Below are 14,066 nucleotides of genomic sequence, written 5' to 3'. Positions count from 1 at the left end.
TAAATTCTGATTAGGTTTGATTTCTTAAAAAGTGGGGTTTTCCTTTATGGAGTATTCTCCCCCCACCCCCAATGTCTGTGCACGTGTCCGCTAGTTATTCCTGGGTTATGTGTGTCAGGTATCCCTTAGGTTTGTATTAGAATCAAATAAGGGCAACGTAGTCTATCTTTTATTTTCCCCATTCCCAACTTTATAGCAGTATTCTATTTGTACTGAGTACTTGATCTTTCAACCTACTATTTTTATATAATTGCAATTAACTACCTCACATGTTTTAATGGACACGGGTGGCACTGTGGTCTAAACCACTGAGCATTGGGCTTGCCGATCAGAAGGTGGGCGGTTTGAATCCCCGCGACGGGGTGAGCTCCCGTTGTTCTCTCCCTGCTCCTGCACACCAGTGCAAGTAGATAAATAGGTACCGCTCCGGCAGGAAGGTAAACGGCGTTTCCGTGCGCTGCTCTGGTTCGCCAGAAGCAGCTTAGTCACGCTGGCTACATGACCCGGAAGCTGTACGCTGGCTCCCTCGGCCTATAGAGCAAGATGAGCACTGCAACCCCAGAGTCGTCCGCGGCGGCCTAATGGTCAGGGGTCCCTTTACCTCACATGTTTTAGGTGGGCTTTATGGCATAACACCTGATTCCCATTTTCTTGGCCTACCGGTTAGTGTGCTCCTGGTTCAGAGGTCGGAGTGTGCTTTTTCACTCTTGCATTTCTGAATCTCAAGGGACATTCAATAAGGTCTGGGGACCTCCTGACCCAGACTCGTGGGACAATAAGGAGTTGTGGATGCTTACTACCTTTTGAGATTGGCTTAGGCCACAAGGTTCCTGACTGCCTGGCCTGGCTTCAGTGTTGTGCCCTGAGCCAAAGGGGAAATTTGCCGGAGGGAACGATTATTGGTTTGCATCTTCTGTTCTCATTTTTATTTTCATGTTGTGAACCACTCTGTGATCTTCAGCTGAAGAGCATCATGCAACTATAAACAAACACGATACAAGATTGAAGTAAACAACAAATAATCTCCCTTTCTGACTGCAGAATTGCATATGTGGCTTTAAATTCAGGCTCCTGGCAGTATGTCATGGTCAAACCTTTGTTGCTTTTTCCCTGAACACTCCTAGTCATATGCTTCATAGCTGCCCGATCGCTGGGTCCGTTGATTATAGATCTCTTCATTCTTTTCAATGAGCTTGCGCCTGGGGAGGAGATTAGTAGCATTAGACAATCTTTCTGCACTTATATACAGTGGTACCTCTGGTTACGTACTTACCGTATTTTTTGCTCTATAAGACTCACTTTTTCCCTCCTAAAAAGTGAGGGGAAATGTGTGTGCATCTTATGGAGCGAATGCAGGCTGTGCAGCTATCACAGAAGCCAGAACAGCAAGAGGGATTGCTGCTTTCGCTGCGCAGTGATCCCTCTTGTTGTTCTGGCTTATGAGATTCAGTATTTTTTTCTTCTTGTTTTCCTCCTCCAAAAACTAGGTGTGTCTTATGGTCTGGTGCGTCTTATAGAGCGAAAAATACGGTAATTCGTTCCGGAGGTCCATTCTTAACCTGAAACTGTTCTTAACCTGAAGTACCACTTTAGCTAATAGGGCCTGTTGTGCCGCCGCTGCGCAATTTCTGTTCTCATCCTGAAGCAAAGTTCTTAACCTGAGGTACTATTTCTGGGTTAGTGGAGTCTGTAACCTGAAGCGTATGTAACCCGAGGTACCACTGTATATGCAACTACATACAGCAGGGATAGCCAATATGGTGTCTTTTATATACCGTATTTTTCACTCTATAGGACGCACCGGACCATAGGAGGGGGAGAACGGGAGGGGGAATTCTCCCCCTCTCTGCTCAGCGCCCCTTCAGCGAAGCGGCAGGAGAAACGGAGCCCCTTCCATTTCTCCTCCCGCTTCGCTGAAGGGCCTCTGCGCAGGGAGGGAAAACTGTGCAGCACCTCTCCAGCGAAGCGAAGCCTGGAGAGCAAGAGGGATCGGTGTGCACCGACCCCTCTCGCTCTCCAGGCTTCAGGCAGCTATCCGCAAGCCTTCGGAGTGCAGCAGGAACTCCTGCTGCGCTCCGAAGGCTTGCGGATAGCTGCCTGAAGCCCCCGGAGCGCAGCCTTTGAAGCCTCCGCAGAGCAGCGGGGTGCCTTCACCCCCCCTGCCCTGCGGAGGCTTTGCGCAGCTAACCCCAAGCTAGAACAGCGAGACGGAGCGCTGCGATTCACTCCGTCTCCCTGTTCTGGCTTTGGGCTTAGCCACGCATCCTGCATTCGCTCCCCTTGATTTTTGGAGGGGGAAAAGTGTGTCCTATAGAGCAAAAAATACGGTATGTTGTGTACTTCCACCATCTTGGCTGTTGGGGCTGATGCAAAGGTGTATCCGAATGATACCTGGAGAGCATCATGCTGGCTATGTCTGTTTTAGCTCCTCAGGTCCTAGTGGGCAGTAGCTACTCATGACTAAGTCCCACTGAAAACCATGGAATCTGATCCAATAAGCCTTTTAAGTCACTGGGTTGTATCCAATGCCACACAAGCAACTTTCCACTTGCACAATGGGACGACTTCTCTTCTCTGTATGCACACCCAGAATCTGCCCCCAAGGGAAGGAAGGAAGGAAGGAAGGAAGGAAGGAAGGAAGGAAGGAAGGAAGGAAGGGAAAAGCAAGCTCTCCTACAATGTTCTTACTGCTTCTTTCCTTCTCCTTGTCATGCCATAACTTAACCAACAGAAAGTTAATTAAAATCAGTTTGGAAGTTTTAAACATAACAAATTAGGTGACATGAGTAAATCTAAATTTCGAGAACTTGTCTCTTAGAGTAAATGAATATTCAAAGGGGTGTGGTAGACTCATAGATTGTGAATCATGGAGTTGGAAGGGACCCTGAGGACCATCTAGTCCACCCCCCTGCAATGCAGGAATATGCAGCTATTCCTTATGGGGATCGAACCTGCAACCTTGCCCTTATCAGCACCCACCCAGCTGTGGTGACAGGTGAACAATATGTCTAGTACAGACAAAGCCAAATTATTTTTTCCTGAGGAATGTGCTAACCTCTGTTGCAATATAAATCAAGGAATTCTGGAATAAAGCGCTTTTAAGAAGCTCAAAGGTAAATATTTGGCTGAGTTTCCGGACTTGGGAGAGATTTTAGCCCCTTACCTGAGCATGGCATTTTCTTCTACCAAAGTAGTGGCGTTAATTCGATATCTCTCTTCAATGGATGCAATTTTTTGCTGGATACTTTTCTCCATTTCCACCAAGGCGGCTTTCTGTAAAGAGGAAGGAAAGGAATGAATGGGCGAGCAGGAAGAACACGAAACATAGGGAGTTGCCCAATATCATCTATGTCAGGTGTTAAGTCAAATCTAGCCCTATATCGTTCTCTGCTTCCTGATAATTAGGAGGCGGCTTTGACGGCACAGCTGCCTGTGATCCCTTCAAAAGGGAAATTATTAGCGTTAAACCTGGGAACTGGCATGGGGAAGGCAGGATTTGAGCCAATCTCTCCATAGGGCTAATCTGAGATTAGTTATTGCACTAAATTATTGCACTAAACTCTCCAGCCATTGCAAGACTACCTATAGATCAAAGAGTTCGGTTTCCCATCATCCCTCACTTAAGACCTGGGCATTAGTATATTATTAAATATTTACTTCTAAGCCACCTCTTTCCCTGATAGGGACTTGTTGACAATTTTACAATTGCTTGATCATGTACTTCAATGTGTTTGGGTACTCCAAATCCCATCAGCACCCTCCGGCATGGCAAATAGTCATGGATGATGGGAGTTGTAGTCCAATATCTGGGGGTCGCAAAAGCTGGGAAAGATAAATACTATCAGTCCTTCGGGAATATACCTGTTTCAATCTATCAGAACACAGGTTGCAATATTCCATCATAGATCAGCTGTAGAAAGCGCAAGTTAAACATTGAAAACCACACACAGGCCACAAAACCCGTTTCCCATCGCCACTGGGGTGATACTCTGGTATCGCTGCATTAATAATGCTTGGTAATCCCCCAGTTCTCACCTCATTCCGGAGTTCAGTCTCTGTCTTGTGAAGAGTGGCTGCAATAGCATCCAAAGTCTCATTCTTCTCCTTAATTTCCATATCCAAACCCTTTTATTGGATGGAACACATTATTTTAAGATGCTTATATTCTGCACATCCACCACTGTGCAGAGCAACACAACGACAATTTAAGAACTGCACAATGAAACAAAGTAAAAAAAGGACTGTAAGCTATACCTAAAACACCTCTGGAGCCAAAGCACATTCCTAAACAAAGGCCTTCTGGGATACTGGTACTTTTTACATGGCACCAAAGGATCACTGCTGGAAAAGTTCACTCCACAAAACCCAGACGCTGTAAAAGCCCTGCTGGATATTTTCTACATGTAATGTTATAGGTGTTTCGAATTGGTGTAGCAACAGCAAAATAATAACCTTGGCTGCATTGTTGTGTTTTCCATTCCTAAGTTCTAGATCTTTTCATTTATAAATTAACCTTTTAGGGCAGGGGGTGGAGAACTTGAGGCCAAGGGGCCAAATGCAGCCCTCCACGCTTCTCTTGTCTAGTCCCCAGGACCCTCGCCAGACCACACCTACTTTCTGTGGGTCCTGCCTGTCATGGGCCTTGCTTCATACCCTCCTTGAATGTTTTTGCCTGGCTGGAATGTGCCATTGAACTCTGATAAGGTCTCTTACTTGTCTGGATGGAGAACACAGGGTGGTGTCCTATCCCGACAACACCTACTCACTATGGGCTCTACTAAAGCAAACATCAGAAAAGATATTGAGCATCAGAAAAACCTGGCCACTATAAGGAAATTCTGCCCTTGGTGTGTTCAATTTCCCCTCTCCATTTTGATTCTCTGGCCCCATATCTGCACAAGCTTCTAATCCCAAAATACAGACGTCCTTTTACACTTGCAAGACTGGGTGTTTTGCCATCTGTGATACTTGAGGGTCAGTTCCAAAAGATCCCACCTGAGAAACGTCTTTGCCCCTGTGGAGACGGAACAGTGGCACACGTTCTCCTGTCTTGCACTCTCTACAAAGACCTGAGGAACGAGATCATCACCCCACTGGTACTAACCACCCCAGGGCGCTCAACCACTGCCACCATTTCCTTTCTTCTATCAGATCAAAATGAGCAGATAACAGCAGGTTGCTAGGCTCATAGCAGGGGCAATCACAATAAGGGCCACTAACTGACGGCTGATTCAGGACTTTAAATTGTGCTCTTATATCAAATTTCCTTTTCTGTGGATACTGTAATGGTTTACTGTTGCTATGGCCATTGGCTAATGCGAATAAAGTTTTATCTATCTTTCACAGGTTGGTGTAAGTATACTGTATGTAGAAACTAGCCTACTGAACAAAGACGGAGGGGGGGAATGTCTTCATTGCTCTGCACCCTTTCTCATCTGGTTCCGTCCACCATTGCCTAGGGCTGCCTAAAGGGAAAAAGAACTAAGTATGATCAGTGGTGACAGAATGTGTTGTGTCTGGGAAAGTGGGATGGGGAGGTAATGGACTGGAGTATCCTGAAATAGGGCATAACTGGCTGGCAGGATCACTGAACAGGAGCACTTCAAACGAAAACATTCCTGCAGATCCGCTTAATACAGTTGTACCTCGGAAGTGGAACGCCTTGCGGGTCGAACGTTTTGGCTCCCGAATGCCGCAAACCTGTAAGGGAGTGTTCTGGTTTGCGAACGTCCTTTGGAACCCAAACATCCGACGCGGCTTCCGATTGGTTTCCGAACGTTTTCAAAGTCGAACGGACTTCCAGAACGGATTCCATTCGACTTCCGAGGTACAACTGTGCTGTTAACATCCCACACTTTCCCCAAACAGTTTCATTTTGCCCTACACATTTTAACCTTGCAAGGTTAGGCTGGCAGCTAATCACTCTCATGTTCATGCAGTTTGATTCATGACTGAACAGGGATTTCAAACCCAGGTCTCTCTGGTCCTAGTCCAAAGCTTAACCACTTCACTATGATGGTTCCTGAATGTCTTGTCTGTTTTTGTTTTGTTACATAAGATTCGGTTACATTCTGTTCAAAGTGTTTACCAATAGGTAAAGGTAAAGGGACCCCTGACCATTAGGTCCAGTCGTGGCCGACTCTGGCGTTGCGGCGCTCATCTCGCTTTATTGGCCGAGGGCGCCGGCATACAGCTTCTGGGTCATGTGGCCAGCATGACTAAGCCGCTTCTGGCGAACCAGAGCAGCGCACGGAAATGCCATTTACCTTCCCGCTGGAGTGGTACCTATTTATCTACTTGCACTCTGACGTGCTTTCGAACTGCTAGGTTGGCAGGAGCAGGGACCGAGCAACGGGAGCTCACCCCGTCGCAGAGATTCGAACTGCCGACCTTCCGATTGGCAAGTCCTAGGCTCTGTGGTTTAACCCACGCGCCACTCGCGTCCCTTACTTGCCTCAATATGTTTTTTTAATTCAGCAATTTGATCCATGGCTTCCTGTTGCTGCTTTTGGAACTCCTGGAAAAGAAAAAAAGGGATAAAAGTTACAGTAAGGAATAGTGTAGAGTAAAGCGCATCTTCAAACAACATTTACTTCTAAGTAGACTCATTATGAAACCTTGGGGGTGCCTCTACAAATACAGGTGAAATCAGGACACAGAAGCAGCCTTCAGCTGATGTAACAAAACCGAGGGGGGGGGGAATGTTATTTGGGATCTAGAATGGATAAAGCAGATCTATTTAATTTATGGCAGGTTTCATACATGTACTCTTTTTTTTTTTTTTTTGCAATGGCTTGATGATACTAAGGATTTTTGTTAGCACTTAATATTAGGGGAGCTCGTTATTTCTAAGGCTCTCCTCACTCTGAACTACGGTAATCTGCATGCGGATCAGCACTTCACATGCCTGCGCATACAAACTTCTGCTTAAACGGTACTTGTATGATAAATCAAAATGAAAACTAAGGAGAACTGCTCAAATCCTGGAAAGATTTTCCCTTCCAAGAAAACTGAACGTCAGAGAAAGTGTGCTAGCCGGTAACAACCTCCATTTCTCTATACCTCTGGCTAAGGTTGCTTCTACACCAAAACTACTACTACTACTACTACTACTACTACTACTACTACTATTATTATTATCCCACTTTATTGAAATTAATATACATAGGAAAAAATCTTAAGTTGAATTACTATAAAATGTAAATTTAAACTTCAAATTCCACTTAGATTTCCACTAAGCTAAGATCAAATAATATTACATAAAATAAAATAACATATATCAAAGTAAAATGCAGTGGTACCTCAGGTTAAGTACTTAATTCGTTCCGGAGGTCCGTACTTAACCTGAAACTGTTCTTAACCTGAAGCGTCACTTTAGCTAATGGGGCCTCCTGCTGCTCCCGCGCCACCAGAGCACGATTTCTGTTCTCATCCTGAAGCAAAGTTCTTAACCTGAAGCACTATTTCTGGGTTAGCGGAGTCTGTAACCTGAAGTGTATGTAACCTGAAGTGTATTGTAACCTGAGGTACCACTGTAAAATGATAAAATAATTGTGGAATTCCCATCATTTCCCAATATAGTTGACATTTATGATTTTGAATGTACTTATTATTATTACCTTACAGTGGTACCTTGGGTTAAGTACTTAATTCGTTCTGGAGGTCCGTTCTTCACCTGAAACTGTTCTTAACCTGAAGACCACTTTAGCTAATAGGGCCTCCCACTGCTGCCGCGCCGCCAGAGCACGATTTCTGGTCTCATCCTGAAGCAAAGTTCTTAATCCAAGGTACTATTTCTGGGTTAGCGAAGTCTGTAACCTGAAGCGTCTGTAACTTGAAGCGTATGTAACCCGAGGTACAACTGTACTTTTAATGCACTTTCTAATACTTTCCTACAACATATTGTACCGATTTTTCTTTGTTTCTTAATATTTTACTTACTTTTTAGTGCTGCTAAGGCACTCATTATTCACAATCAGCTGGAAGCAGAATGAACATGGCACTATATGGTCTCGTACTGCCCTTCTGCACAGCAAGATCTGGGAGTAATATTTACTCACAACTAGGCTCCATTTAACAAAGGACCCTTGCAACATTAATTGAAAGCTTCCGCCTTTCAGGTACAGCCCCATATAATGTCCAGTACAACATTTTCATTTTTATGTTCAGCCCCTTAAAGGTAAAGGTAAAAGGGACCCCTGACCATTAGGTCCAGTCATGACCGACTCTGGGGTTGCGGTGCTCATCTCGCTTTATTGGCCGAGGGAGCCAGCGTACAGCTTCCGGGTCATGTGGCCAGCATGACTAAGCCACTTCTGGCAAACCAGAGCAGTGCACAGAAACGCTGTTTACCTTCCCACTGGAGCGGTACCTATTTATCTACTTGCACTTTGACGTGCTTTCGAACTGCTAGGTTGGCAGGAGCAGGGACCGAGCAACGGGAGCTCACCCCGTCGCGGGGATTCGAACCGCCAACCTTCTGATCGGCAAGTCCTAGGCTCTGTGGTTTAACCCACAGCGCCGCCTACGTCCCATTGTTCAGCCCCTTACATAGCGATTAATCAATGAATGAGATTACTGAATGAATGGGATTAGTCCCTGTTCCCCAGAGACTCAGGCTTTAATTATTGCTGTCCTTTCATTGAAGATCAACAACAATAACTTCGTTTTTACGGCAAAATAATACTATTGCAATATAACAGGAGTAAAGGAAGAGCATGGCAGCAACCAGTAGTTTCAGCCAGCCACTGAAGAGAATAAGAATAATTAAGGAGCAAGATATCGCTAATTCCCAGGCCATGTCAATAGGGAGCATTAGAAGGGGCAGGATTTGTAAGGGGAGAGTTTTCTGTTAAAGGAACAGTAGCCCCACAGTGCTTTATAATAAACACCACTTACTTCTCTTTCTTTTTCATAAACTTTGCCTACTAAAAAACTGTTATTCTGAATGATAAGCTTCTGTTCTTCTATCGCCTGCTCAAACTTTTTTGTCAACGATTGCTCTGTGGATAAGATTAGATTTTTAGGTCTGCATTAACCATGTGTGTCACCAAAACTTTATATTTCTTAGTAATAAAGTTGATGTGCTTAAAACATTGGGTGCCATTTGCTAGATGTGGGAGATTCATACAGTGGTGTCCTCTTAACAGAAGAGAGAAGGTTGGCTGCTTTTACACTAGGGATCTTTAGTGCTGCAACCACCTGGAAGCAGAATTAAAATCATGGTTCCATATGGCACTTAATACAGAGCAGTCTTCGCCATAGAAATCCAGCAGTGCCCATTTAGAGGGAAAATGTATATTTCTGCAGAAATGTCCTGTTCATAATAGGTTCCGCTTTCCCCTACAGCTGACCTGTTGTCTCCTCCTTGCCTCTTTATTTTAATGTGGCTTCTGCTACTCAGCTTTCACCTCTACAATGAGTTGCTTCCTGTTATAAGAAAAAACTTGCTCCTTTTCCCTTTTGGGGTACCCAAGAGCCCGTATAGAGTCCTTACGTAGGTTCTCTATTGGTAGGAGAAAACTGTTGTTGTTGTTTAGTTGTTTAGTCGAGTCCGACTGTTCGTGACCCCATGGACCAGAGTACGCCAGGCCCTCCTTCAGAATGGATAGGTTTGATCTTCTTGCAGTCCATGGGACTCTCAAGAGTCTCCTCCAGCACCATAATTCAAAAGCATCCACTCTTCGGCAATCAGCCTTCTTTATGGTCCAGCTCTTACTTCCATACATCACTATTGGGAGAACCGTAGCTTTAACTATACAGACCTTTGTTGGCAAAGTGATGTCTCTGCTTTTTAAGATGCTGTCTAGGTTTGTCATTGCTTTTCTTCCAAGAAGCAGGCGTCTTTTAATTTTGTGACTCCTGTCACCATCTGCAGTGATCATGGAGCCCAAGAAAGTAAAATCTTTCACTGCCTCCATTTCTTCCCCTTCTATTTGCCAGAAGGTGATGGGCCCAGAGGCCAATCAGACAATATTGAGAAGCAAGGCGGCTAGTAAGCCTGATCTTTATTAAATTGTTGCAACAGGGTGCTCACCCCCCACGCCCGCAGAAGAGCCCAGAACATTGGAGTGCAAGCACTTATATAGACTTTTGAAATGGCCACCCTGTAGCTCAAGGCCACCCCCAATACATCATACATACATCACTGAAGGGACAGTCTACAGGAGAAAACCTGTCTGCCAGGATACCTAATAATGGTTACTGATTGCTTTTACCAGGGCATCCTGGCTATTCTGAAGAAGAAGAAGAAGAAGAAGAAGAAGAAGAAGAAGAAGAAGAAGAAGAAGAAGAAGAAGAAGAAGAAGAAGAAGAAGAAGAAGAAGAAGAAGAAGAAGAATAGTAGTAGTAGTAGTAGTAGTTTGGATTTGATATCCCGCTTTATCACTACCTGAAGGAGTCTCAAAGCGGCTAACATTCTCCTTTCCCTTCCTCCCCCACAACAAACACTCTGTGAGGTGATTGGGGTTTGAGAGACTTCAGAGAAGTGTGACTGGCCCAAGGTTACCCAGCAGCTGCATGTGGAGGAGCGGGGAAGCGAACCCCGTACACCAGATTACGAGTCTATCGCTCTTACCACTACACCACACTGGCTCTCATTGTGATGGTAAATACTCAGTTCCTGAATCCAGGTCAAAGGCTCAGCCTATTCATACACAGAAAAGCCCTTAAGACAGGATTCGTGAGCAAAGAGACAATGGGGAGCTTTTCCCATTTCCTTCCTCCTTGCAGAGAAACATTTGAGGTCAATTTGGGAGAGTCAAAATGGTTTCAGAACTGTTTTCCTGTACTGTTTCAGACATGTGGTTTATATATTTATGTATGTGTTTGCCTGGTACATTTATGAACATTTATTTTATATCTTAGACCTTATCACTCTCTTAACACTTCCTATCCATTAACATGGACCTTCCTGAATCGGCCCTTCATTGCAATTCTTTTTCTGTTTGCAAGATGGGAGCGTAGGTGGGCCCTTAATCATCCCTTTCCTCTTCGCAGCCAAAGCAAACTCTCGTTAATTGAGATCTTGCAAAGGAAAAAAAGAGAGTTAATGAGCAATTTGCTCTGGTTCCAGAGAGGATATCAATAATTAAAGGCTCACCCACCCATCTGACTCCACAGGGAACAGGAACATTTATCAGAATGAGCCAAGCCAAGCCAAAAACACACGGAACTTCGTAAACTCAGATGAATGTGAACAGAGTTCAAACTGGACTCAGGTCAAAAGGCAAATAACTGAGGTTCAAATTGTTGCACACATGCAGAGATATAAGGAGGTGTTGTTTTCCGTTCTGCCCTCGCATTTTTCGTTTGCAGCAGCGTTTCAATGCTGCTGCGGTTTGTCTTCTGGCAAAAGCTACATTATCTGTCTTGCTGTCTGCGGTGGTGAAAGAATGTAATGCCGTCATGTTTTTCCACCCGATTCATTTCAGTGCAAAGGAAACACAACATCAATGGTGGGGTGGGGAGTAATCAGTTACGTATCATCTGCAGACTGAAAGCAATAATGGCAGCAAATACCGTATTCACCAGATTGATTTGCATGGGCAAACACCATTTCCCTTTCAACCCAAATATACTGTATATAGCACTGCTATATACAATAAAAGTAAAGGGACCCCTGACCATTAGCTCCAGTCATGGCCGACTCTGGGGTTGCGGCGCTCATCTCGCTTTATTGGCCGAAGGAGCCAGCGTACAGCTTCCGGGTCATGTGGTCAGCATGACTAAGCCACTTCTGGCGAACCAGAGCAGCGCACAGAAATGCCGTTTACCTTCCCGCCGGAGCGGTACCTATTTATCTACTTGCACTTTGACTTGCTTTCAATCTGCTGGGTTGGCAGGAGCAGGGACCGAGCAACGGGAGCTCACCCTGTCGCAGAGATTCGAACCGCCGACCTTCTGATCAGCAAGTCCTAGGCTCTGTGGTTTAACCCAAAGCGCCACCCGCTATATACAATACAAATAAGATGCAACCCCTCTCTTGGACTCACTTTGTTGTAACAAGGCCTTCTCCCGTTCAGTCCTCTCACTCTTTTTCCATTCTGCTTGCCTTCTCAGCCACTTCTCCTCCATTTCATCAGAAATACTATCCTAAAGAGAGAGAAAATGATTATTATTTTTAAATGTAGGTGCCAATTTAAAGGGGAGTCCTGACGTCCGGGCAACCCAGGACCTCCATAAACACTGCTGAGGCTTGTGTGCCAGAGAGGTCACTTTGACAGTGCTAACGCAGCGGTTTGACTTCACCCCTGTAAGCGTACTGTTGGGAAACTGTGTATGTGCAGCTACTCACACAGGGTCAATTAAGGTTTGGCACACAGCCAGAAGGCAATCTGAAGGAGTAAGTCTGCCTGGTGATAACAGAGACATAGAGACCGCTCCCTGATTGGTCAAGCTCTCTCAAAGGAGTGATAATTAATGACCTACTAACTGGAGTGTGTTAGTTCAGTGTTCATGTTCAGAGTTCTGTGTCAGTGTAGGAGTTATGAGTCGTGTCAGAGAGAGCTAGCAAAAGATCCGTGTTCTGTTCCTGTAAATAGTCCACTATATAATAAACACCTAACTACAAGTTCCTGGTTCCTGCTTTGTCCATCCTGTCTGCAGCCAAGTTGCCAGCTGCTTCCGTGGATTCTGCGTGTACTCTGCTAGGTCTGGCTAAGGTCCTGCAACTAGTCAGAAAGTTGCGAAACACCAATAGGTTTTGCCAATACGTACTCCATTGTCTCTCGGGACAGACGGATGCCAACAACCAGATGGCAATTTTACACCATCTTTTGCCTGCAAGTCTTCAAAGTACTTCAGGGGGACACTGGTTATGAATCAGAAAACGGGGAAGGGGTGGCAACTGTGCAAGAGCATCTGAGGCAGCCTGATCGTCCTTCCTTTTCTGTATTGGGTTCAGAAGACTCCAGACGTTGCAGATTAATTTTGCCACTTCTGGATTACCTGTCATTGCTGAGGTAGCCAGTCAGTTGGGCTGGGACTGCAGCAACACTGGCTCTGGCCATAGATCAAGCAGCCATGAAATGCAAGGTGTCTGTGACAACTGGACTGCAGTCTTTCATGAGACCAACTATGCATACGGGGACAGCGCACCGTGCACCTGACAAAGCAGGCTCTCGCCCAAAAAACCTTAGGCAACAAACAAACTGTTGGTCTTTAAGGCTCTTAGGAGACTTGTAGGAGTTTAGGATTACCTCAGACGGGTGGTATAATTTAAATCTTACCTGGTACACACGGAACGCATTCTTCAGATACTTGTATTCCTTCTGCATCCCAGCTAAGGGGGGAAGGGGAAAATAAAATGCTCCACACACGGAACTACCGAAATCAAACAGTTGTTTCTCAGTTGTTTTCCTGAAGGGAAATTAATTGGCTGCTCGGTCAACAACATGCCTTCCCCAGAAATTAACAGCGCCTTAGAAATACAATTGTCATGTCTGGCTGCTCACAGTCAAAGGCTTCTTCTCACCACACTCTTGGAAGAGAAGAGCAAGACCCACAGAGGGACCAGCGATGTTCTGCCACCCTCAGAGGGAATTTCACAGCAAAAACATGGCTGCCCCCAGTGTTCACTTCTAACCATGGGGGCATTATAACTTGCCGCTTTGAGGCTTCTAGCATTAACAGACAAGGACCTGTATGTCTTGTCCCTTGTTTTTTTAATTGGGTTTTATAAACAAGACTAATGTTATAACAAACAAGTATACCAAGTTTTCTCATGTCATTTGTATATCACAAAAATAGCATACTAAATGTGGAAAAATATGTACAACATGTTTCATTATTAGTGGTCAATGTATGAGTTCTTGGTTTATGAATTGGCTTAACCATTTGGAAGAAGAAGAAGAAGGAGGAGGAGGAGGAGGAGGAGGAGGAGGAGGAGGAGGAGGAGGAGGAGGGAGGGAGGAGTGGGAGGTGGGGTGGGGTGGTTATGCTTCTGTTATTCTACTTAGTGTGTGTGAGGGGTTGTGTCAGTGTTACTTGTATGGGTTCTCTTACTATTCACTTGTTGTATTTCCGTGGTGGTGAGAGAGGTTGGGGGTGGCTTAGGGTGTGTTTGG

The 14,066-nt window shown here is 45.1% G+C and overlaps 1 protein-coding gene across 4 annotated transcripts in view; it reads right to left on the bottom strand.

Moving 5' to 3' along the window:
- Window positions 1–896: 896 nt before the first annotated feature.
- FLACC1 (flagellum associated containing coiled-coil domains 1) overlaps window positions 897–14,066 on the bottom strand; it is a 28,517-nt gene continuing 15,347 nt past the window's right edge. For all 4 annotated transcript variants that reach the window (XM_081894418.1, XM_081894417.1, XM_081894419.1 and 1 more), the window contains 7 exons: window positions 13,230–13,282; window positions 11,994–12,093; window positions 8,899–9,002; window positions 6,455–6,517; window positions 4,036–4,125; window positions 3,164–3,273; window positions 897–1,199 (listed from right to left, as the gene is read on the bottom strand). In XM_081894418.1, the coding sequence (XP_081750544.1) occupies window positions 1,121–1,199; window positions 3,164–3,273; window positions 4,036–4,125; window positions 6,455–6,517; window positions 8,899–9,002; window positions 11,994–12,093; window positions 13,230–13,282 (599 nt within the window). In that variant the 3' untranslated portion in view covers window positions 897–1,120. The remainder of the gene's footprint in view (window positions 1,200–3,163; window positions 3,274–4,035; window positions 4,126–6,454; window positions 6,518–8,898; window positions 9,003–11,993; window positions 12,094–13,229; window positions 13,283–14,066) is intronic.

This window comes from Podarcis melisellensis (genome assembly GCF_964234715.1).
Source record: "Podarcis melisellensis genome assembly, chromosome: 1".
Classification (NCBI taxonomy): domain Eukaryota; kingdom Metazoa; phylum Chordata; class Lepidosauria; order Squamata; family Lacertidae; genus Podarcis; species Podarcis melisellensis.
This window is presented reverse-complemented; position numbering and strand designations above follow the sequence as displayed.